This window comes from Nanorana parkeri, unplaced genomic scaffold (genome assembly GCF_000935625.1).
Source record: "Nanorana parkeri isolate BGI_ZX_2015 unplaced genomic scaffold, ASM93562v1 scaffold18, whole genome shotgun sequence".
NCBI lineage: Eukaryota > Metazoa > Chordata > Amphibia > Anura > Dicroglossidae > Nanorana > Nanorana parkeri.
Window position 1 is genome coordinate 3,091,339 of NW_017306286.1, and position 24,847 is coordinate 3,116,185.

The window sequence follows — 24,847 nt, forward strand, 5'->3', positions numbered from 1 at the left end:
TATACAATGTACAAAACTATGACAGTGGCCCACTAGTGGTTAATAGATTTTATTTATTACAGCTGATAAACAAGCACTGTGCGCTGACATAAGGTGACTTATGTGCCAGTGTTACTGGTGGACATTGGTGCATTTATTGTCTGCATGCAAAATACTATTTTGAATTATAATAATAACATGGACGGTTTTACATAACATGCACCTTCTATAGGTCAAGAAAAGAAGTGTCACGCGGTGTGGAGACGAATTTCATTACCGATGAGAAGACCTTTAGGTCTGAAAAGCTCATTCACCTGGTTAATGACAAAGCCTTCTGGGCTGGACAGTTTAATGTCTAGCAATATCTCATTAGATGCAAAGGTCATACGTTTGATATTCACAGATGGTTCTCATATTTACACCCACAAGTGCAATTGCAAGACATTTCCCAAACAGATTTCAACATTTCACAGTTGCTTTTATAGCCAGTTTTCATCTGAAGTATTTCATTTACTAAATATTTATGTATTACCCAATGACAAGATAAATAGAAAGCTACAGGTTGGTTTGAATATGGCCATGTAATATTTCCTATCTGATGTATAATATAATACACCTGTACCTATATCAGATACAGACAACTATTCTCAATGTATTTAACAATATTACACTCAAAATATAAAAATTGCAACTGAAGCCAAAACTATTTTGTGTAGAGTGGAAGATCTGTCAGGAGTAGAGTAGAGTGGAGTAGAGTAGAAAATCTGTCAGGCTTTTATTGCTGTCTGTATCTCCGTGGACATTCACCCTCTCTGTTTGTCCTGATGTCTGTTATCACTGAAAGTAAAATCCCACATTTTGTGTTGTCATCAGAACATGAATAGAGGGGAAAACGTCCAATGGGCACACTAGTTTTGGTGACCCTGCTGACCACCAGAAATTTCCCTGTTCCTTGTTCAATTTCCTTTTGTGGCTATTGGAAAGGAAGTAATGGGAATCTCCCCAATGGGACACAGATGTCAAAAAAAGCTGGCAGGGGTTATAATTTCCCTTACTCTATCCATAACTAAAAAAAGTTGGCTTCAGTTCTGCTTTAAATGCAAAAGTTTAAAGTGCATGTAAACCCAAACAATAAACTTCACTTATGTGCTCCCTTTGGTCTGTTAAATACACAATCAATTGTAAGAGTTTGTTATATCTGTTTGATAAATACAAACAAATAGCCGTTGCTCCTGCCAGACATTTTGTGATCTGATAACTTCCTGTGCTCTCTGTCTGTGATGCACAGTTACCAGTCACATTGTTCCCAATTCTCTTTTTTGACTTCTATCATGTTCAAAAAATACCGCACTCCTCTGCATCTTCACCAAAGATAAATAGGGCTATTCACAAAAGTTTGGAGAAGGCAGGAGAAGTGAACAATCTAGGACAACATAGCTGAACTGGAAAGAGAACTGAATTAGATAATTTTTTCCAAATCAGCTACATTGCCCTAGATTGTTCACTTCTCCTGCCTTCTCCAAACTCTTCACCCTTTTGTGTGTAACCCTGAAAATGTTTATTCAAGGAGCAAAAAACACAGTGTTATTCCTGGAGAGGTCTAGGATGCATGTGGGAGGAATGATAGTTTGTGTTTTTGCTCCTTGAATAACTATTTTATCTTCAGTGCAGATCCTGTGCAATGTGCTATCCTTTAAACCTGGTTATTTGAAGCGGCAGCGCACTCTTTGCCTGCACATGGGACATAATTGGAGTGGAGAGCCGGCCTCAGAATGTGAGCTGTGTTTTGCTGTGTACCTCCCTTTTTTGTTATAGAGAAGAGGAGAGGAGGAGTTGTTTATATGTTTTTAGTTCTAAAACACTTCCTGTCTTAGGGTGACAACATTGTTCCTCCATAGATACATTAAAATGTGTGAGCATTGTCAGCCTTGGACAGGGAGTATGTTACTGGCAGAATAACCAGGTTGAATTTAAGGATAAAAGCCTGAATAAAAGCAAAGTTATGCAGTAGACTGAGTAGACAGAATTTGGAGCAGTTGCCCATAGTAACCAATCAGTTTCTCTCTTCGGTTTGTTCAGTTAAGCTTTGAAAATGATGATAGCTATAGGCAACTGCTTCAGATTCGGTCTGCTCTAGTTTTGATGAACTCCCCTCAGTGTATCTTAGTGTCAGGAGTGAAGAGGAAGCATACTGGTGCCTTGGTGGAAAAAGATCATTATTTTTGCTGGATTTTATTTGTTGCATTTTTTCAGCTGGCCAAACACATAGGGGGGGGGGTCATGCAATTTACAGTCTTGAAGTGGACCTTCACTCTAAAAGTAAACCCTACACCCTTATTTGAAATAGAATGTTTTTATTTTCCTGTTTGTAGATTTTTTAAACTTTCATTCAGGCCCCACCCTCCGCAGCCATTCTTGCCTAGGCGAGAATAACATGTCCTACTCCTGCAGCTTCTTGGGCTTCCTGGTCACTTATCCCAGGAGGTTTCAGGAGCACATCTTCAGGGGCTGGTTGTCTGAAGCTGGATGATTGAGGAGCCAAAGACAATGACGCAGGACCCTGAACATTAGATTGCAGAGTGACAATGCTGGATTTGCCAGGCCGGTAAATATGTGAATTGAGGACAATGCTGCCCAAAAGGTCGAATATGATGGGGGAGAGTAAAATCTCTATTTACCAAATTTGTAGTAGAAAAGCATTCAATGGAATTTGTAGGTAGGATATCTACTACATGGGTATAGTAGAGCTAAAAGGAATTGAATGGCGGTTGTGCATTGAGATTATTACATATGTGACTAGATTTAGATTTTCCCTCCACCTCACAGCTAGATGACCTTTGTCTTGGTCAATTGTATACACTGCTGTATCTTTAGGCAGCTTCCCCACCCTTGCTTCAGTTTATTATTTATTTCTGGTATTCATTTAGTACTGACATATTTACGCAACACTTTACACACATGCGCATTCACATCACTCCCTGCCCTCAAGGAGCTTATCATCTAAGGTCACTATCACACATGCATACATCCAAGGGCCAATTTAAATAGGAGCCAATTAACCTACAAGCATGTCTTTGGAGTGTGGGAGGAAACCAAAGTACCCAGAGGAAACCCACAGGGTTTCAGGGACAGGCACAGGGAGAACATGCAAACTCCTTGTAGATAGTGACCTGGCCAGGTTTGGAACCAGGGACCATCAGTGCTGCAAGGCAGAGGCCTGACCAAAGGGAGAGTTTTTAGAACATACTCCATACTCTGATTTTCAGCTTTAGATTGCTCACATCAGCCTTTTTTAAAGATGACTCACATCAATTCTAACATTGCTGGCATGAATGAGGTGTTTTATATGTTAATATCTCCTTGGTGGAAGCTTTGGAGCATAGTCTTCAAATGTTCCCTCAAAGTTATCCTGCTTTTCACAACTTTGAAGTGGCTCTTCTCCCTATTTCTAGAAGTTTCACCCCTTCTTCATCATGTTGTAGTATGTGTACTAGACCATATCATCAACAAAAACATTTATTATGCATTTCATGTGAAAGAGTTGCTATTAGAATTTACAACAATGTATCTAAAAGGACATATAATAAGCGGTAGATGAAAGGATAACTATGCTATTAGTACAGTTATCTTTAAAAAGTAGTTCCCCCATACCCCCAAGTGTGCTTTTTTTCCTTTCCAGTATTCATTAAGATCTACACTGTGAGGTAGACTGCCACACAGCCTCTTTAGAGAAACTCACACTGTGCAGGCGCAGTGCATTTCACATTTATTCTTAAGGCAATGCAGTTGACCGTTGAGGTCAACAATGAAAGGCTTTCCCACAGGAAGTAGCAGGGAAATGTCTATTGTTATCTATAGCTTTGCAAAATACATCCCCACCATCTCTATCACCTAAATTATTAATATCTTCTTAAAACCTATTGAAAAGCATTTTAGAACATGTAATTACTTGCTATAAAGTTACATTACATATATGAATTATCTTGTAAGATCCAATGAAAAAGCCCCTAATACAACACAAGAAATAATCCGTTACCTTTTCATTTATTATCTCCGTGGTATTCATGCCATTATACGTATTTATTATACGCATTTATCAATTATGTTCAGGAAAAAAATTTAAGGAAAACATTTTTAAATGTTTAAGTTTTCAATTTTAAGTTTTATTGTTTTTAAGGTAAATATGAAATGTTGCTTATAAATATTTAATATTTGCTCATTGGCAGCCAGCAGGTGATGAGCGCCAGAACTTCAGATAACTGGTTTAGTGGTGTGCTGTGACAGATCTGAATAACAGAATCTTACCATAAACATACACAGGTAAATTACACACACACGTCATCTTCTTCTTCCAGAATAAATGGTATGCGCAGACTCTTTGGTCTGCAGGAACATTCACCAGGTGCAGAACTAGTGCTGAGCTTACTTGGGCTCAGACTCTTTGGTGTGCAGGAACATTTAACAAGTGCAGAACTAGTGCTGGGCTTACTTAGTAGACAGCCCAACATGCGCTGCACACACTGGAGCATGAAAGCAGCCAGTAGTAAACATTGATTTGTAAAGAAGGGATTTTGCACACATTTTTCAAATGATGGTATGAGATATCAGTTTATAAACAGATATAATATATATAAAATGTAAACAAAATAAAACACTATAGTTTCCCTTTTAGATTGTTGTCTGCTTACAGACACACCACTAGATCCCCACTAGATCACTTAAAAAACATATTTTCTTGCTTGTTGACATTTGGTTTGATTTTCTTGTATGAAAAGTGTTTTGCTGCTGTGTACGAGACTCCCAAGCGTTGGATAATTGATAGGGTGAGCTGTATTATTTGTCTTGCTCTGTAAATTCATTGTTATTCTCTGCACTATACCATGCTTTTATTTTTTTAAGCAATAGACAGTTTGTAACACTGAAGGATTTTCTACTCTACAGGTAAACATGACTGAACCACAGAGTACCCCTGAACAAATGGCAGCTGGAAAGAGCCACGGAGGAATTGGTGGCAACTACAAGGTAAGACTAGTTACCTATCGTTGTTCACCCTTCATGTAAAGTCAGAATTTCTGAATTCAGAAATTGTCTTTTTTTTAAATACTTATTTTTAATTAAGCATTGTAGATTTGTTGCATTTCTCAGTTTTGCTTTGCTTTTGATCAGGTTTGTATATGTATTACTGAATCCTGATGTTTAATTTATCTGTTGAAGATATTGTATATCTGTTCTTTAGGATTCAAACAACTTTCACACAAAATTTTTAACTGTATTCAATTGGCAAAATGTGTGAATCCTGGGGGAAAATGATGAAGCTTGTGTGATATTTATTTGTAAATAGACCCCTATCCCTATGTGTTATAGTGTGGTTTTGGATGAAAGTCTCAGTAGCAATAATACACTGTAGGAAGTTCAAGTGGTCATTTAAAATAATAACTTCTACAACTTCTAATTTCTGTAGAATCGTAACATCTATAAAAAAAGATTGTAATATTCCCCTACTCTTTAAAGTGATATTAAAGCCAGTTTTTTTTTTCATTTCTCCTTTAAGAAGACCCTCCTTTGCTGGAGGCTTTTTTTTTTTTTTTTTTTTTTTTTTTTTTTTAAGTACTTCTTTCCTCGTTTTCTAGTGTGTCCCCACCAAAGCATATGCTTTATAGTCTATGGAAGAGAATAGATTTAATAGCATATGTGCACCGTGAAACTAAATTTTGCATGTGACTTCCCCTTATAAATGTTAACAAATGCTATGCAGACCTTAGCTGCAATTTAAGGTTTTTGTTTTTTACATCATTGTCCTATCCAGTCCTATGCTCACTAAGAAAGCTTGCACATGTCTTGAATAGCTATGGCATAGTGGTTAGCACTTCTGGCTTGCAGCACTGAGGGTCCATGGTTCAAATCCTGGTCAGGACACTGTCTGCAAGGAGTTTGGTTGTGTGGGTCTCATCTGGGCACTCTGGTTTCCTCCCACACTCCAAAGACATGCTGGTAGGTTAATTGGCTCCTGTCTAAATCAGCCGTGTATGCATGTGAATCAGGCACCTTAGATTATAAGCTCCATGACTGATGTAAATGTACTATGTAAAGAGCCTAACATTGTTGGCGCTATATAAGGATAGTGTATCCTATTTCTATCCACCCAATTGAAATATAAGTATAGTGGGGTATTTATTTTCTAATATACTGCCGACCATGTAACAATTATCAAGATTGTAGAGTTTTTGTAGAGATCTTAACCAAACAAAGTTAAAAAAAAACAAAACAAAAACTAAACCAATAAATACAGCTATTTTGATTTATGTTCCTTCAGATCACACTCTATGAATTGGAGAATTTCCAGGGTAAAAAGTGTGAGCTCACTGGGGAATGCCAGAATTTGTCAGATAAAGGACTTGAGAAAGTTGGATCCATCCAGGTGGAATCTGGACCGTGAGTAGATCATACGTGGGATAAAGGATTGAACCACAGATAGAACACTCTGATCAAACATCTGATATAATAAATAGAAGATGAAAGAATTAATCTCCCATTTTCCTAATGTCACCTCAGTCCAAGTCTGATTTATGAGGTGTACCTGAAACAGTACTATTGACCTTTCAGTATACTATCTCCATACTCCAAACACTCATCACATTTCTCATTTAGATAAGGTCAACATCTTCTGAGATGCTTTACTGTGTACAACGAACCGTCCACACCATTGCCGTAGCTGGATATAGCCAACTATCAGTTACAAATAGACATTTGTGCAATTTTATGAGGGGCTGATTGACCCCACTAGAATTTTATTGGGTTGTGGGAGGAAATTGCATAACCTGGAGGCAATCCTTCTGAACAGACATAAACCCTGTGATGATATTGTCGCTTGTAGGAAATTAACTCAGGACCCCAGCACTTTTAGGCTGCAATTAACCAGGCTAGGACCTCTTGCAGATTTGCCACGAATATGATTCCAATGATCTGTTCTCACAAAGTAACAATTGATGCGCTTTTGTTTCCTAGGAAATAATAGATCAGTAGAGAACTTTATGCGTTACCAAGTATCACACTGCATTAAGTCATTGTTTTCACAGTTAAATTAGTTGCATATTTCTCTACTGTTCTGATATCTTGGGCTTTAAACTGACTTTTGACTGTAAATATCTATGAAAGCTGTATTTACTGGAAGATGGTTTATTGCAGGACATAATTAATAACTAAACTGGTAGAACTAATGCCTATGTGTATTCAAGGCCATTTAAAGTATACTCATACAAAAATCAGCTGGGCTCATTGCCAAATCACATTATTGTGTTTACACGTGTGCCCTAAAGCCATTGTGGGTGTTTCACATCATAATGACTATAGAGACCCACCGTTCTTAGACAGATTCTATGCGGTATGCATACTCTACGATAACATAACAATAATTTAGTGGTATCTATAAAAATGTACTCTGAATTTAAACCTAAGCTGGTCATAAACTAATAGATTTCTTTCATTTAGACCGTTGGCTGTGCAAAAGAAATCTAACATATTCCTCCATCCAGCATGGATGCAGGAATTGCCCATCAGGCTGTTGTTTTGTGACAACCGGTGCCAACTGCTTTCAGAATACCTAAACAGTGACTGCAGCTGATTGGAACTGATTGCAACTGCTCCAGATTCTGTCTGCTCCAGTTTTAATAAATATCCCCCTATGTATTCAATGTTGTCTTAGAGGAGAACTGTTTTTAAATGTACTCTTCCCATGAATCAAATGTCAGCACAGCCCAGGAAAATGACAGGAATGGAAACATCTGCAGTGCTGGGACTGACAGTTTCTCGTACAACTCACCCAATTTTTGCAGTAACACATAACGTTGCTCCCCTTTTCTCATTTAAAAGAGGGACGGTTTAGCCAGATCACATAGAAAATCTCTGTGTGAGATAATGCTTCTGACACCGAAAGTGCTTGTTATCACCTCCTAGGGATAGTTCTAAACAGTCCTCACCTAAGCATCGCATTGAGAGGTGGGACATTAACAACATTTCTGTTTAAAGTGTATGTAAATCTTTTTTGGCTTTAGTCCACTTTTGGGTCAAAGGACTACATTTAATTCCTGACCCAAAGTCAGCACATAGCAGGCTACTGACCATTATTTGCTGATAGTGCAGAGCCATGCTGCAGTCAGCCATGACCCTAAAAATATTGTTGAGATCCACCTGGCTGCCTGATTGACAGCTGGTTCTGCCTCTCTAGAGCCAGAGCTGTGCTGTGCCCTCCGCCTCCCCTGTCTATTCCTCCAATGAGCGCTGGAGAAACAGAAAGGGGAGGGGGAAATCCCTTCAGGGAGCGGTGACTGACAGTTTGCGATCACTTAGCACTCGATATATGGAGCTGGCATGTGACACCCACAGTGTTACACACTGGCTCTAAGTATTGGGAAGAGTATATTTTGCTCTTCCAATACTTCTCCTTTAACAATGCACTTCCCTGAATTGCTTCCTTTTGGTCTTTTAAATATACCGTTGTAAGATTTTGGATGTAACTGCTCAATACGTGCAAAAAAAACCTGTTATTCCCTTCAAAAATCTTGTGAGCTGATATCTTCCTGTACACTCTGCTCTAATGACTGTTACCAGTTAGCTCCTAGTTCTCTCTGTGGACAACAAAACACCATTCTGCCTGTAGTTCTAATATACTTCCAGCCCTAGGTTAACAACGCTGCTCCTTCATGTATACAGTATGTGAGTGTTGTCACCCTAGGATTGGTAAACTGCAGTAAATTTACATTTTTCTTCAGTTTAGATACACTTTAACAGACATACGCTAACAATGTGCTTTCCTTGCTCTAAACAGGATAGTATATGACTTTATCAAGTAGCTATGTGTCACTGGTCACGCATAACTGAAATATCTAAACATTTTCTTTCCCCTCTGGCTGCAGATGGCTCAGCTTTGAACGTCAAGCATTTGGCGGGGAACAGTTTGTCCTGGAGAAGGGTGACTATCCACGATGGGACACCTGGTCTAACAGCCACAGGAGTGACTATGTCATGTCCATCCGTCCCTTAAACATTGTGAGTTGGAAAAACCTACAAAATGCTTTTTTAGTGTTCAATGGAATATTGTGCTATAGCTAAAGAAGTGCAGGAAAATCTTACATAATGAATGTTAAGAAAAAGGAATAAAGAGTAATATCACGACAATAACAGCGCTAACTGGAGGAAGCAGTAGTAGTAGTAGTTTTGCCAATGACATCTGTCATTGATTGGTTGCTCTTTTGTTGGCTACATTTTACTTTACTTAACACAAACAGACTTTAATAAGAAATACATATAATAAATCCAGGTAAAACACCAGATCACAGAGAACTGTCAGTACCAGTCTGGGCAGTCTTGGTGTGCATAAATAGCCCATGCTATTTCTGTGCTCATTTTTATGAGTTATGTAAAAATGTTACAGAGAGAGTAGTTCATGGTGTTCAGTGGCTATATGAATCTATTTATGACAATGAAAGCCATTCTTATAAAAAAAATGACCAAAAGTGTAGCATCGTTACAGGTCTAGCATTTACTAGTAAATGGGCATGAGATAGTAGTCACCAAATCAAACTATTTGCAGGCAACTATCTTCCATCTGTTGGAGGCCTCCATGAAGCCTTCATACAGCAGCTACATGGAGGAACAGGCAACAAGGTGGATTAGAAATGTGCCTTTATTACTATTGTTTCCCTCCTTCCTCTTCTGTTTATATTTCTCCTTTACATTCCCAGGAACAGGGGCATTTAGGTGAGCTGAACAGTCATGTTTGTAAAACGTCCAGTAGACCAAAGTGCGAAAGGCCAGATGGTGTCTGCATGTTAAACTGCCCTCTAACATTTATGGACACATTTATTAGGTTGCTGCTTTTGTATTAAATTATCCCATTTATTTATAAAGTTTCTAATTCAAATCTTTAATTCTATATATATTTAACAGGATAGTGCTGACCACAAAATCCACCTGTTTGAGAACGCTGGCTACAATGGAAGGAAGATGGAGATTGTGGATGACGATGTACCCAGTCTGTGGGCTCATGGCTTCCAGGACCGTGTGGCCAGTATTAAAGTTCTCAATGGAACGTAAGAACATTTACTTTAAGTGGCCATTTTATTTCTTACATTTGGTTACTCACTGAAAAAATATCTTACTCGCATATTGTGGGTAACAAAGTAAAACAAATATTATCCATCATGCTCTAAGCAGCAGCTGGTGAAAATCCATTCAGGTACTATGTATGTAACCGAGTGGATAAGAGAAAGTGTTATTTTAATATGCACAAGACACCCAAAATGAATGCTTTCCACCTACATATCTGTACCTGGAAATATAAGTGCATCTGTGTCCAGAATACAGACATTAAATTGCTTACATATTTGTAAATAACAAGCAATAAATGAGTAGTATAACAAGCCCACACTCGCCTATCAAGCTGTTTCTAATGCGAAATAATGAATTCTTGAAAAAAAGATCACAATAAAGACCTCCCTTTCCCTGCTTCCTGAGTACCTGGATAGCTGCCAGGTAGCAGAGAGACAGTTTTTATTGCAGCTGTAAAGTGACATGAGTCAGTATTATTGTCAGGAGGGACTTGAATAGCTTTAGAACATATGATGCTGCTGGGCATGCTGTAAAGGTCAGGTGGAAAAGCTTATCCTAGGAGTGTGATTAGGAGCACCTCTTAAAAATTGTCATGAAGGTTTGTTTAAGTTATTTATTTGAACAGATAAGTTCCAGACCATAGGGAACTGTAGTTGGTTGGGACCCACCCCTATAAAGTATACAACATGAAAAGGATGTTAATGGGGCTTTCAATGGTGCAACCAAAAACCATGAACATAAAAACATATTTTATTGTTCTGCGTTAAAATCAGATAAAACACAGTTGATGACTTCAGTCGTAGGTGGTTTTACTGGATGGAATTTGTGTCCTCTCCAGAGTACCTCTCCTTTCTTTCTGATCGAACTTATTGTTGAGGCTTAGCTACTCCTCCTGCTAGACCTTAGGGGAAGGGTAACTGTCGGAATTGCCCCTGGCTTTCACATGGTCTCGCTACGTTTCTACTGATTGTATTTCTCTTACCGTGTTTTTTTTTTTCCCCGCCTTCCGAAATTTTATTCCCCAGGTTTGATAAAGTTAGTCATAAGTTCTTTGTTGGTTTTCTTACCTAAATACTTGAACCTTAAAAAAAAAAAAGAATCCCCAGGGGGGTGAGGAGAGAATTTACACAAATTGTATTGGTGTGACATACACTATTATCATTGAACTGGAACATATTTTGATATGCGTGTCCATTCTTATATGTAAGCCTTATTATACCGTGTTTATAACACTTTTGTACCAATTATTGTACTCACCCTTGGGGTCTCTTTTCTTTTCATAAAGAATTTTAAAAAAATGTACATATCTACAAATGATCAACACCTCTCAAATTGATTTTAATGCAGTAGAATAAAATATGTTTTTATCTTAACAGTTTTTACTTGCACCATTGAAAGCCCAATGAACGTCCTTTTCATGTTGTAAGTTGTTCATTTGAATAGAAATATCAAATAAAGCCAGCATGCTTTGGGGGAATTTGACTCCCCCTTCTTCAGGGCTTGAACAACAAGATGTAATGGCATCAGGAAAAGTGGTACTTTGTAGCCTGGATTAGCAGGCGGATCAGCGTTACTTGTTTCTAGTATGTGGAAAAGATCTAACCAGGTTCATTTTAAATCTGTAGATAGAAATTGAACTTACTGTGTAATTTATCATGTATTTTGGTGAAAAAAAACATATATGTTATACAAGGAGATCATTTTGCTATTGTATTGCTGTGTATTCCTTGATAACAACATCAACTGAAATGTGCCGTTCATCCAATTTGTTTTTATTTCAGATGGGTAGGTTATGAATACCCAGGCTACAGAGGTCGTCAGTATGTCTTTGAGAAGAATGAGTACAGACACTGGAATGACTGGGAAGCCAACCAGCCTCAGATCCAGTCCGTTCGCCGTATTCGTGATATGCAGTGGCACAAGCGTGGATGCTTTGCTCCTGCCCCTGTGGCTGCAGCTGCTGCTGCCCCTGCCCCAGCCCCTGCCAGTAGCTGAAGGAGAACAAAGCAAGCTCACCAGATCTCACCCTCTTCTGCTGACAAGCACGGCAAGAAGAGACGCATAATATGATTTTAAAACTTGATAACGTCTCTTTAATGTGTCAGTCTGTAATCTTAAATAAAGGTTACTGCATCACTAAATCATGTTGTTGGATGGAATTCTGTTATGCATTATATCTGTCATGCATTATACTTTTAAGTTAAATATAGTTAAAGGAGAACTATGAGGTGAGTGCTTTTCACTCACCTCATAGTTCTAGCCAACCTGTGACAATGAGACTGTCACAGGTCGGCTCAGTAGATCGGGAGGTGAGCGAACACATACCGGGTTCGCTCACCTCTCGATCCTGTCACGGCTCTCTGCCGTGACAGGGGAGGGGCTGGATTCCCCTCTCCCTTCTCCGATCCGCCAGCGCTTACAGGCGGAACGGACGGGGGAGAGGGCGGGTACAGCTGGCTCTGCCTCTAGATAGGCAGAACCAGCTGTCACTCACGCAGGTGGGCGGATCTCGACATCGATGTCGGGATCCGCTCCGGCTGCGGCGTCTCAGTATACCGCGAGCTGTAGCTCGCGGTATACTGAGCCTAGGGTGACGGGAGGACGCTAGTTTGTGTCCTCCCGTTACCCTAAGGAGAACTATGGGGAAAAGCCCTGACCCCATAGTTCTCCTTTAAGCTTCGCTTTGGTGTTATATCGCAATGTGCTAATAGGGGCAAGCTTGAAAGTTGAGGTTGACTTAAAAGCTGAAATCCAGGCAAATATAGAAACAATGATTCATGTAATTATGAGCGCATTAAAGATAGTTACATTTCATTTTAAATTCAACTTGGGGATTAAATGCTATGCAATGATGTTATATAGGGGATTTCTATCAGTCTGGCTTTGCTAACTGGAGGTGTAGCGTTCTTCCAATAAGTAAGTAACATTACAATTTGATAATGAAGCTACAAAACTGGATGGAATTTGTGACTGTAAGAAAGAATACTATATTGCACTCAGCACAATGGAAACGTAAAACATAGTTACATAGTATTTCTGGTTGAATAAAGACATACGTCCATCAAGTCCAACCCATAATAAACGATGTTGCTATCAGTGATGAGGAAACAAGACATAAGGGCTTATGTATAAAAGTCTAGCTACAGAAAAAGTCATAAATATATATCTTCTTCCAGCTGTCATTCTAGATTTGGTAATGAAATTATATTTATTAATTGCTATAGGAATTCCTGTAGGACAGTTTTCCTTTACTACCCCCAATGTGAGCTGGTCTCACATCTCATCTCATATCTGTTTTGCCTGTACATCTCTCCAATTATTCAGGTGATGGGAGGTGGCGTATGTTCTGGGAGCTGTGGTGTTTTAACCTACTGTGAAAATCTACACTGAAAGTAATGGGATTGAATTACTAAAAACGTTCAGGCTGTTTACTGAGCAAAGTGAATTTTCAGTTTGCAAGGGGATTTTCACTTAGCTTAGTGAATGTGGTGAAGCTCTGCTGACTTTCCTCATCCAATCATGTGCAAGCAAAAACTCTGATTTTTAAAAATGTTCCTTACATGCAATTGGGTATTCTGCGCAAAGCGAGTTTTCACTACCGTACATTCACTAAGCTAAGTAAAAATTCCCTTCCAAAGTAAAAACTCACTCTGCAAGGGGAACATGCTCTACTCCTAATATCTAATATATCAATCCCTTTGGCTTATTTAGTAATCAATACATATCTTTGTAATGTCATTTTAATAGAACATTTTTATAAATATGAATATGCTAAAAATTGTCAGGAGAAGTCTGAAAATGTTTAATATCAACAATGACAATTGTAGCTGGGGGGACAAGTGCAGATAGCCATTTTATTATTTGCCATTTATGACAAAATTGACAACCAGAACTAGTCAACAACCATACTTTATATCAGAGCCAGTGGACTAAACTAACTTCTGAGAATAAGCTCATAATTAGGAAAAAGTAAGTAAAATATTGTATTTTTATTGGTATCCTTGATTTTACTTTGATGTGACATATACATATATTTCAATAAATATAGTCTGGTTTAATTTCTGGCATCAGCATTGACATCTATACCAGTTAGCCATTGGTTCTGATGAAGGGGGCGTGCCCCAACAACGCGTAAACCATTTATCAATACAGGGATCGAGGTTACTGGTGTTTTACATCGCTCCAGATTCTCCCTGCCCGGGGTTCCGTCCTCTCACCTTATTCTACTGGTTTTTATTCTATCGAACTGTTGTAAGTACAGCCTTAGAGCTGCGTGTTTTTACTATTAAATAACATTTTTACACTATGGAGGCGCTCTCTTTTGTTCCTTTTCTCATAGACTGGTGGTCCATCTAATCTGTGGGAGCTGCCTCCATCGTGTTTGCTGTATTTTTACTGCTGGGCTCTTTTCGGATTTGAAGGCGCCGGTATTGTTTTGCAATATATACATATATATAGTTAGCCATATATACTGTGCTTGCCTACATTGACTTAATGTGGAGAGGACCTAATTTGAGCTTCTGAAGCAAGGTGAAATGTTTTGAATGCGGAGGAAAACATTTTTCCCTTCCAATGCGCACTGAAGAATTTAAAAAAATGTCGCGTTACGTTCACAGGACTGAATGTTTGAAGTTAAATAGCCTGCAAGTTAGGCTCATTTGTGAGGGGTAAATGATTCCGTTTACAATCATTGTACTCTGGATTTTCTTTTTTAACATTGGTTCTATTAAATATTTTAGAATCAGAGCACATTTTCAGGTCCACAGTAGTATGGGCAAAGACACATATATCATAGACTTTTATGCATTTTTTTAACTACAAAAATGTAAGACTTTTTTTTTTTTATAACAGGTGAGAACACAATTCATGAAAAATTGTGTCAGCATGCATAATCATTATTGGCTAACAATGTGGGTTAAAAATCACTAAAAAAGTACTAATATTATATTGTGATTTGTATATATTAGAAGTGATGGATTCCCCCCACACACATTATTATACATACCCCCATAATATAATACAATTGTATTTATCAGACCCTCATTTATTTAAGTACATTCTTGCCAGACCATTGATATACTGGTTACATGCTGCAGAAAGGACAGAATCTACCGTGTTTCCCCGTAAGTAAGACTTAACCCGAAAATAAGACCTAGCAATATCTTCAGGGATTTCTGTAATATCTGTAATATAAGACCTACCCCGAAAATAAGACCTAGTTCGGTGGTAGATCTCATATTACAGAAATCCCTGAAGATAGTGCTAGCCGCAGCTTCCTCCCGCCCCCAACCTGTCTGTGGCTTCCTGGACGGCAGAGCGGACAGCTGCAGCCAGGTAAGACATCCCCCGAAAATAAGACCTAGTGTCTTTTTTCGTAGAAAAAAATATATAAGACACTGTCTTATTTTCGGGGAAACAAGTCAATCAGAGGCTTATAACCCCCTATGCCCATAACATACTGTGGCTCTCGCTGTAGCTAAGCTGTAGCAGGTTTAGCAAATCTGGGAAGGTGGTACACAAAGCTGGGGAGTGAAGGTGGGTGGTTGTCAGTCTAAATGGGGTGCAGGGGGGATGATTTCTATGCATGAAATATATATCATTGCTACATAGTTATGATAGGACTCAACGCACAAATGCATACATGTATCTACCTTAACTAGACATATTCAAGGAGTATTACTGACATACATCCTGTTGTCGTGAATAGATTTACTGTCCCCCGCCCACTAGAGACAACCAATGTCCAGTTGAGGCACCAAATTCTCCAAATGGCAGTTGTAGCTCAAAACTACAAATATTTTCAGACCATAACATTTTACTGCATCTTGTAGTACCATTAGGTCCCTCAATCCAGAGAAGATCAATATTCCAAGACACTGGCCTCTTCCAAGTGGCATGTGTGGGTATAAATTAAATCTTAGGACTACTCTCTATTATCTCTCAGATGCACTTCAAAACTCTAACTGGCCCTCCGGTCCTTTACAGCAGCTAGCAAGCAGGAATAGGTGGTCCGATGCAACCCTTCTATAAAATCATAGATTCTAGCTCCTGCAACCATGTTCAAGTACAGAAAGGCATACTGTAGGTCTGCCATTTATAGTAGAGATATGACATGTTGCCTTGAAGAACTGAACAATCTGAGAACTACAGCTCTCACCAATGCTCTTAGACCACTAGCAATTTCTGTATTGCTTTAGCAGCTGTAACTGTTCTTGTTTTTCTATAGTACACACCTTTCTCAATTACTCTGAAGCAGACGCACTACTGTTAAACCTATGTACACACTCTCCCTCATATCCCATGCTTTATTATTAAAGGAAAATGCCAGGCAAACACATAAATACACAGTTGCAATTCAAAAGTGTTTATGGTCTTAGCTGCCAAAAGATTTTAATAGGTACAGCCAGTCTTGTGATTTCCACACTTTTCCACACTGCACACACAGACAGGTGACATACATAGTTCCTGTGCTCCCTGATTCTGCATTGCAGCTTGCTAGGTCTGCCTCCAGCCTCCTCATTTGACAGCGAATCAACATGACCAACTCTGTCCAGTGAGCAAGGAACTGTAGGTCAGTTTTGTAGGAAGCAGTGATGCTAAAACAAGAGAGATTATTGACTAGTATGATGTATGAATCACGAGAATGGCTGGCCAAAATGACAACTCCTTTAGAAATCCCGGTGCCAAACGTGCGGCCTGAGGGTTGCATGAGGCCCTTTTACACTTATAGGTGGAAGCCTCTACCCCTGTCAAGGTGCCTCTTTATCATGCTGTTCTACTCTATGCGAGTTCTGAGGCCGGTACATATGTAGCAATAAATACTATAAAAGTAGAATTATCTGAAGGTTATCTTATTCCAGGTATAATAACACATCTAGAACTCTGGAGCATATGAGAAAACCAAGAAAAAGATAAAAAGTCTCAGTCAATGAATGCTTTGCACAAAGTAAGGAGTCAGAGATGCAGAGTAGAAAATACAGAATTCCCCAGCAATTTTTCACACTAGCCAGTTCAAGAGGACATGTTAGCCCTGGTTCACACCTAGGCTTTTTTGAGCAGTTTGAAAAGTGCTTTTAACTGCCCAACACAAGAAATCCCATCATTTTCAATGGTTCTGGTTCACACCTGAGCACAAAAACGCCTAGCAGGAAAACGCCAGACGCCTGAAAAGATACAGGAGCTTCTTTGGGCAGTTCCTACCCATAGACTTCATTGGAAAAGCCCAAAAACGCGCAACAGAAGCATGTTGCACATTTTCGTGAGCATTTTTGCACATTTATACGCGTGTTCTTCCATTGCCCACAATGGTTTATGAGCTGCCAATCAAAAGGCGCATACAAATGTGCGCAAATAACCCCATGCTGCTAACGCGCGTACAAACACGCAAAAACAGTGCCACCTAGGTGTGAACCAGGGCATAAACCTGATGCTCCTTAATATTAATGGAGGTCTCCATTACATCATTTGGCAATGTACTTAAAGGTAATTATTGCTATAACATTAAGCTCATAGCTCCAGTTTTTATATTGTGAAAATATATGTGTAGTGGTAATGAGTATGTTACATGTGTACATGCAAAGTAATGTGTAAGTATAACATAGTTACATAGTATTTGAGGTTGAATAAAGACATTAGTCCATCAAGTCCAACCTATAGGATCTCATTCTAGGAGTACCTGTACCCCTGTATATTACGGTCCCTTAAGAAATCGTCCAAAAGTTTCTTGAACAATAGCTGAAATCAATGCCTGTGGCAGTGAGTTCCAGACCCTAACCGCTCTAACTGTGAAGAACCCCCTTCGCCCCCTGTGCTGGAATTTTTTTTCCACCAATTTTAGGTGGTGGCCTCTAGTTTTTGTAATGGAGTTAATTTTAAATAGTTTGTCGCTGATGTTGCTTTCACATTTGAACATCTTGTACATGGAAATCATATCCCCCCTTAATCTCCTCACCTCCAATGTGAACATGTTTAAATTTAGTAGCCTCGTCTCATAGCTCTGGTCCTCCATACCCCTAATTAGTTTGGTTGCACTCCGCTGGACTTTTTCCAACTCAAGGACATCTTTTCTTAGTACTGGTGACCAGAACTGGACCGCGTACTCCAGATGAGGTTGAACCAATGATCTATAAAGTGGCAAAATTATAGACTTGTCCCTGCAATACATCCCCTTTTTAATACAGGACAAAACCCTGCTAGCTTTGTTTACAGCAGCCTGGCACTGCAAACTACCTTTCAGTTTGTGGTCTACAATGACCCCCAAATCCTTCTCCATTTCTGACTTCCCTAGCGGCATACCCATAATTGTATAACCCATTTGTTTATTTTTAATTCCAAAGTGCATTACTTTGCATTTATCGACATTAAACCTCATCTGCCACATTAATGCCCACTCCCCTATTTTATCCAGGTCCTCCTGTAATGTTATAGTGTCTAAGTCCGTGTCTATTACCCTCCCTATTTTGGTGTCATCCGCAAACACGGAAATATCGCTGTTAACACCCTCCCCGATGTCATTAATAAATAAGTTGAACAATATGGGACCCAGCACAGAACCCTGAGGCACACCGCTCATTACACTAGCCCAGTCTGAAAAGGTGCCATTTACAGATACCCTCTGGACCCGTTCCCGTAGCCAGTTCTCTATCCACGTACACACCACCCCATCTATGCCCATAGCTCTCAGCTTGTGTAGCAAGCGCTTGTGTGGTACCGTATCAAATGCCTTTGCGAAGTCCAGATATACCACATCTACCGGCCTCCCTCCATCAATGTCTCTACTCACCCCCTCATAAAATCTACTCACCCCCTCATAACACTTCCAGGTATTCATTACCCCTCACAGAGACCAGTGTACAACCTGTCACAATGTTTTTTTTTTTTAACCAGAAGGGTTTCTTTGGGCATTATACAGAGTTAGTATCAACTTTCTGCACTGAGATACTACCTCAGAGATGACACAGTCATGTAAATCATGGTGCCTGTGCAGTTGTTAGCTGGGTTCAAAACTGCATGACAACACAGATCAGTCTGTGCAGGACCATTTAACCTTGTGACATGCTACAAAGTTACAATGTTACACTTTGGGGTAGGAGACTTGGAAATGCTCCCTCCTGTAAGTGGCAAAGTCTCGCTGACATGATCTCAGTCTAGGCAAAGTCACCTGCATCGAGATAAAGGATGACTTATATTTTAGTGATAAAGGGTGGAGATTTTCTTAAAAACAAATACAGTTGCTGTATATTATGACTTATCAAAAATGTATCCATGCAGACCTATAAAAGGACTGAAAGGTCCACTTTCCGTGCACACATGCCACTCACTCACTCCCCATTGAACTCTCTGGGGTAAAAGTAGCTACATGCTTCTAGCCTCACTCCTACAGAAAGCTCAATGTCACAAACATGCAATATAGCCTACATTATAAACAACCTCTGTAACCGGGAGGAGCAATCCCCTATCACTATTAAACATGGCCCTAAAATGTCAGTCTCAAAGTGGGTCAGTATGTAGGGTTACCACCTGTCCAGGATTCGCCCCGGACAGTCCGGGTTTTGAATGCTGTGTTCGGGTTTCATGGCAGCTGAAATCCGGACACAAGATGTCAGGCAGACAGGGGCAACCAAAATTAAGATAGGAGCTACTGGCCTCCCACTGAAAATAGTCTCAACTTTGATATTTACATATGAATGCGTGGCGCTATTTACATATGAATAAAGCCGCGGCTCAATCTCCCCAAAAAATTTTGTTTACATTTTAGACTGTGGTGCCTTGTGATTTTACATACTTTTAAAGGGTACCGCGATTGCAAAAAAGTTCACAAAATCTGGGCTATAACACATAGATGTAACACCTGCTAAAGTTGTATTTCTCAATAAAAGCCCATGGGGAGCATATTGTTTTACTCCACGCAGTGCATAAAAAACACCTGATAAAGGTGGACAGCTGGGCAAATGGTCTATTTCTTAGTGCATTTACTTTTTTACCCATCAGTCTCTGATAAATGGGAGCAGACTCTAACATAGCCTAAGTATTAACAATGTCAGTTGCACAAATTCACTATGTCCAGCAGATGGAGCCATTGTCATATAATTAAAAGCACAATTGGAAAAAGGAAGTACAGAAAGGGTGCTCCTTGAGCCAATGGATCTCTACATTTATCACATTAAGAACCATCTGACAAGTCACTTTAATAGGTAGGGACCGTTTTTGTTTGTTTGTATGTTAGTAGCAAATGTGCCAAATATTTGCAGTTATATCTTGGACAGAAGAGAATGTTGTAATAAATGCAATCTCAAAATAAAATAATTTACATGGCTTAAAAATAATTTTGGTCTTTCTCTGCACAGTGGCTAGACTGTGCAGCAGCGGTCTGAAGACCAATGTACTGACACTTACTACATCTTTCATCAATGGAAATAAATGTTTCTAACCAAACAGGATGGCATGAGGCTCTGGGCCATTTAAAAAGCTGCTTTACAGTTTCCCTTTCCCTATGTAGATTTTACCTGCATCTAACTGCACGAAACGCATCAAAACGCACGCAAGCGCATCAAAACGCACTGAAATGCAACGGACCGCATACCAAGAAAAAACAAACAGAATTGATTGTGGCATCATCCAGGGACATCCAGGGGGAAAAAATGCATCTGAACGCATCAAAAATGCATCACAAGGGTGTCAAAATGGATCGCAATGCAACTGTGCAGACGCACGCAGTTTCTGGTGTGAACTAACCCTCCCTTATTTTACTGAATGGGGTTAAACATAGCGGAAAATTCACTTTGCAAAGAATACCCAACTATCTGCAAGAAAAAAAAACCACACAGACAGGATTTTTGCTTGCACATGATTGGATGATTGAAGTCAGTACAACTCACCTCACTCACTAAGCTAAGTGAACAATTGCTTTTTAAAGAGAAAATTCATTTAGCTTAGTAAATGAGTTGAAGTTGTGCTGACTTTAATCACCCAATCACATGGAACTTTCACGTTATTTGGGTATCATTTTGTTTCGCCTCATTCACCAATAAGTGAAAATTCATTCTTTGAAAGTTAATATGCTCCACTCCTTTAGTAAGTCAAGTCCACTGCATTTCTGGGAAAAGTCCTAATGAGTGGTCTGAAGACCCTGCAGTTCCTACATTTACCTAACCAGTCCAACAGCAAGTGTGCTCCCATATTACAAGTTACATTTGGAATGTTAAATATTATATGTTATTACCAATAAGTAAAAGAGCTTAAAACAGACCACCCCTGACTTCTCTAGTTGCTTATACTGTAAAGTTATTCATTCTCAAAGATCCTGAAAGATGACAACACAGACTGTAAAGTTGAGTTTCAGCCAGTTTTACATTAGAAGATTGGTAGGCTCCCTCTGTTGTGAGATTTGAAGATACATTTCTCCACAAAGCCTATAGCTACAGTGGTGAATGAGGGTTTGTCTTCAAGTGCTTTCACTGCTTGTTCAGAATGTGTAAATACTTTAGTGTGCATAAATATGGTACATGATTAAAGTTTATCTAAAAGTTTCAAGTTTTATATAATAGAATTCATATTTTTTTATTTGCTGGGAGCTGTACCCTTCTTATACTGTTGTCTGCTCTTCATTTGCTGTCCTTGCGCATTCATTTTTTGTTTTGTTGTAAAGTCTTCAGTAAAGGAAGCATTTTTTTTAAACCACTGTTACATGGCCTCCCCTGTCCTTGCTATTTCAGAAAAATGTTCTACGAACACCTTCACCTCCAGTGGGGTGCTACAAACAGATTTTATTGGTGCAGTACAGTACAGCTCCTCCCCATGAGTAGATCACCATTGCTAATGTAATTTTATACAAAAATCGATCTGCTCCCCCTTCCCCCAGCTATAGGAAAATCAAAGAAACATTTCTGAACCAATCATTTTTGAATGATATTCTAAGTATGTTATAGCCAGCTTTACTTTTCTGTTTCTCCCAGTAAATGCAAAAATGTAGCTAGGACATCTAACACACAAATCTTACCATTTTTACATGTATATAGCGGCCTAAGTCTTAGGTTGGCAATAGGCTTAAAGCCCAATTGCACTTCAAAATGATTTTGTCCACCTCTCCCAGCAGCCTCTAACTCATCCTGCTAGGCTTTCATTTCCCTTTACCTTGTAAAGTCACATACTGTATACTCATCTATGTTCCCCCTCGCCGTTGCCATATCTGAGTGGGAGGATTGCGAATCCAGTGATGCGATGGTGCCTGAGACGGCCAGTCCCCTTCACTCCCCTCCGCTGACATCGGTCCTCTTCTGGATCCTGAGAGAACCCTGGCCAATGGAGGTTTGACGTGGACACTCAAAGAACACCACCCAAGCAGGAAGTTACTAGAAGAGGTGAAGACTCGGGCTGTGGTGTCATATGACCATGGCTTAAGGTAAGTAAAAGAGGTCTTTTAGATGGAGATTTTTTTTTTAAACTAGCAATCAGGTGGTGGGGCAAGGAGGGGACTGGTTACATTTATCCTACACCCTACACCCTACCCTATCCTACACCCTACCCTATCCTACAAAAATAATGATTATAAATAATAATAAAATAAGAAATAATTAAATAAAGCAATCAAACATTGCAAGCAAAACATATTAAACATTTCTTCTCTCCCTATGAATGTCCAGGCCCCAGCAACTATGTTACATGCTTTGGATTATACGTGTCAAGTGCTCACATAAGCAAATGCAACACCATTTGGAGAGACTGTGAACCTGTGAAAATGTCATCATCGTTTTAAATTGTGTGTGTGCAAACCAACATGACCTCATCTTAATGCCATGCTAACGTTGTATATTTACATATGTGTCCAAATCTTCTACCAATTTAATACCCAATAGGGTCTATTTATACATTTTTCTACACAAGATTCACATGGCTTTCACTCAAGACTCAAACATTTTTCTAATTAAAGTTAAAAAAATGTGTGAACCCTGGGAGAAAGTTGCATCAATCTGGTGGGAAAACATTTTATAAATAGACCCCTTTGTCCCCCCCCCAAAAAAAAACAACACAATGGGTCTATTCACAAAGCTGCCGTAGGCAGCCGAGTGAATAACTGACCCGAAGTGAAGTGAGCCGAACGCTGTTCGGTTAGTGACAGCTAACTGCCAGCCGTGAGATGACGGCTGTCTCCGCCCAGCAGTCAGTGGCAGGCGGTTCTGCCAGCTTCGGCTTTCACCTCGGCTCAGTCGAGCCAAAGCATATGCCTTCGACTCGACTGACCGCTCGGCCAACTTCGGGAACTGTACGGTCTATAGTGAATAGCCCGTACAGCAGCCCTTCGGTTCTACTGAACCCAAGGGGTCCTGGGGTCGAAGCTAGCCGAATGATCTGCGGAAGCTACGGATAGATCCTTTGTGAATAGGACCCTATGTGTCAGCCAAAAAGTATAAAATGCTGAGCTGAAACATTGCCACAGTGAAAAAAATGCTGTGGAACGCTAATGGTTTAAAAACACCTATTAATGAAATGATGTATTTATTAAAAATGTTTTTTTTTTTAAATGCAACTAGTGAAAGCAACTGAAATTGACTTGTAATATTCTATACAGCAGAATAAGAGAGAAAGGGGCAGCACTAGGAGCCAATCAGGTGTATAATATTCAGATGATATGACAAAGGAAAATGCTGACAGGAAAAAAAGGGCAGAGTGGTGACTCATCAGTCTGCTGCTTCTTCTTCACAGTCCAATCACAGACTTGAGACAGGTAGGTGATTTAGTTGTATTGCTTCACTACAGCAGAGAATATTCAGGTCATAACCCTGGCTGTGCTCTCTGGTAGGACTGTGTCAATCTTAATTAAAAGAATATTTCACCTTTTGAACCATATTTGATGTTTCACCCATATTTAGGATGTAACATGAAACATGGTCACATTCCCCAGTCCAAGCCGTACCAGCCTGAAGTGAATAGCCGAACAGTGTTCTGCTCACTTCACTTCAGATCGGTCATTCACTCGGCTGCCCTCGACAGCTTGGTGAATAGACCCCTATAACTCCCATCAGCCACCGTGGCAGAGGGGCTTGTGGATCTCAATTAAGTACATGTGTGGTGACGTCACTGCACTCGTAGTCCAATGATTGCTTCCTCCACTCCAATAACAGAAGGACCTTGGTATGACCAGGGGCTGGAGGGACAGTCTGCAGGGGCCTGTGCTTTCACCCACTATCCACTGATCATGGCTACAGTGGTCTGCAGGCTCTAATGCAAAAACTTCATAAATGCACATTTTGCCTTTCATCAATGTGTATACATTTATTTATTCTTTGAAAATATGGACCATCGCTTTATCTTTATTGCCATAAATGCAAATTATTTGGGTCATGTCAAACATCTCACATATTCTGCATTACTGCAGCCTTTTCCCTGCGTTATGTTTATTCTCAAATTACAACAGCACTCTATGTGACGTTCCCGACAGATTTAAAGTGTGATGCTGATAAATCATTTCAATTAGTCTGCATCCCCACAAGCCACAAGACAATGTTATTAGGGATGTTCAAATACCAAGTACCGTACTCGGTACAAATATAAGTACAGATACTTGTCCAGCTCCAAGTTAGGAGGCAGCTGTCATTTGTAAGGAGCACACGGAGCTCCTGGGATTTGTACATCTCTGTTTTAATGTATGATTTTGTTTTATATATAACTTTATTAGGGATGTACCGATACCATTTTTTCCAGACCAAGTACTGATACTTGCCCAAGTCCTCACAGATACAAGTACTGATACTTGCCCAAGTCC

At 39.6% G+C, this 24,847-nt stretch overlaps 1 protein-coding gene across 1 annotated transcript in view; it reads left to right on the forward strand.

The window, feature by feature from the left end:
* CRYBB3 (crystallin beta B3) overlaps positions 1-12,227 on the forward strand; it is a 14,522-nt gene extending 2,295 nt beyond the window's left edge. The window contains exons 2-6 of the mRNA XM_018560651.1: positions 4,921-5,001; positions 6,293-6,411; positions 8,892-9,024; positions 9,925-10,067; positions 11,868-12,227. Of these exons, the coding sequence (XP_018416153.1) occupies positions 4,921-5,001; positions 6,293-6,411; positions 8,892-9,024; positions 9,925-10,067; positions 11,868-12,081 (690 nt within the window). The 3' untranslated portion in view covers positions 12,082-12,227. The remainder of the gene's footprint in view (positions 1-4,920; positions 5,002-6,292; positions 6,412-8,891; positions 9,025-9,924; positions 10,068-11,867) is intronic.
* Positions 12,228-24,847: the final 12,620 nt, after the last annotated feature.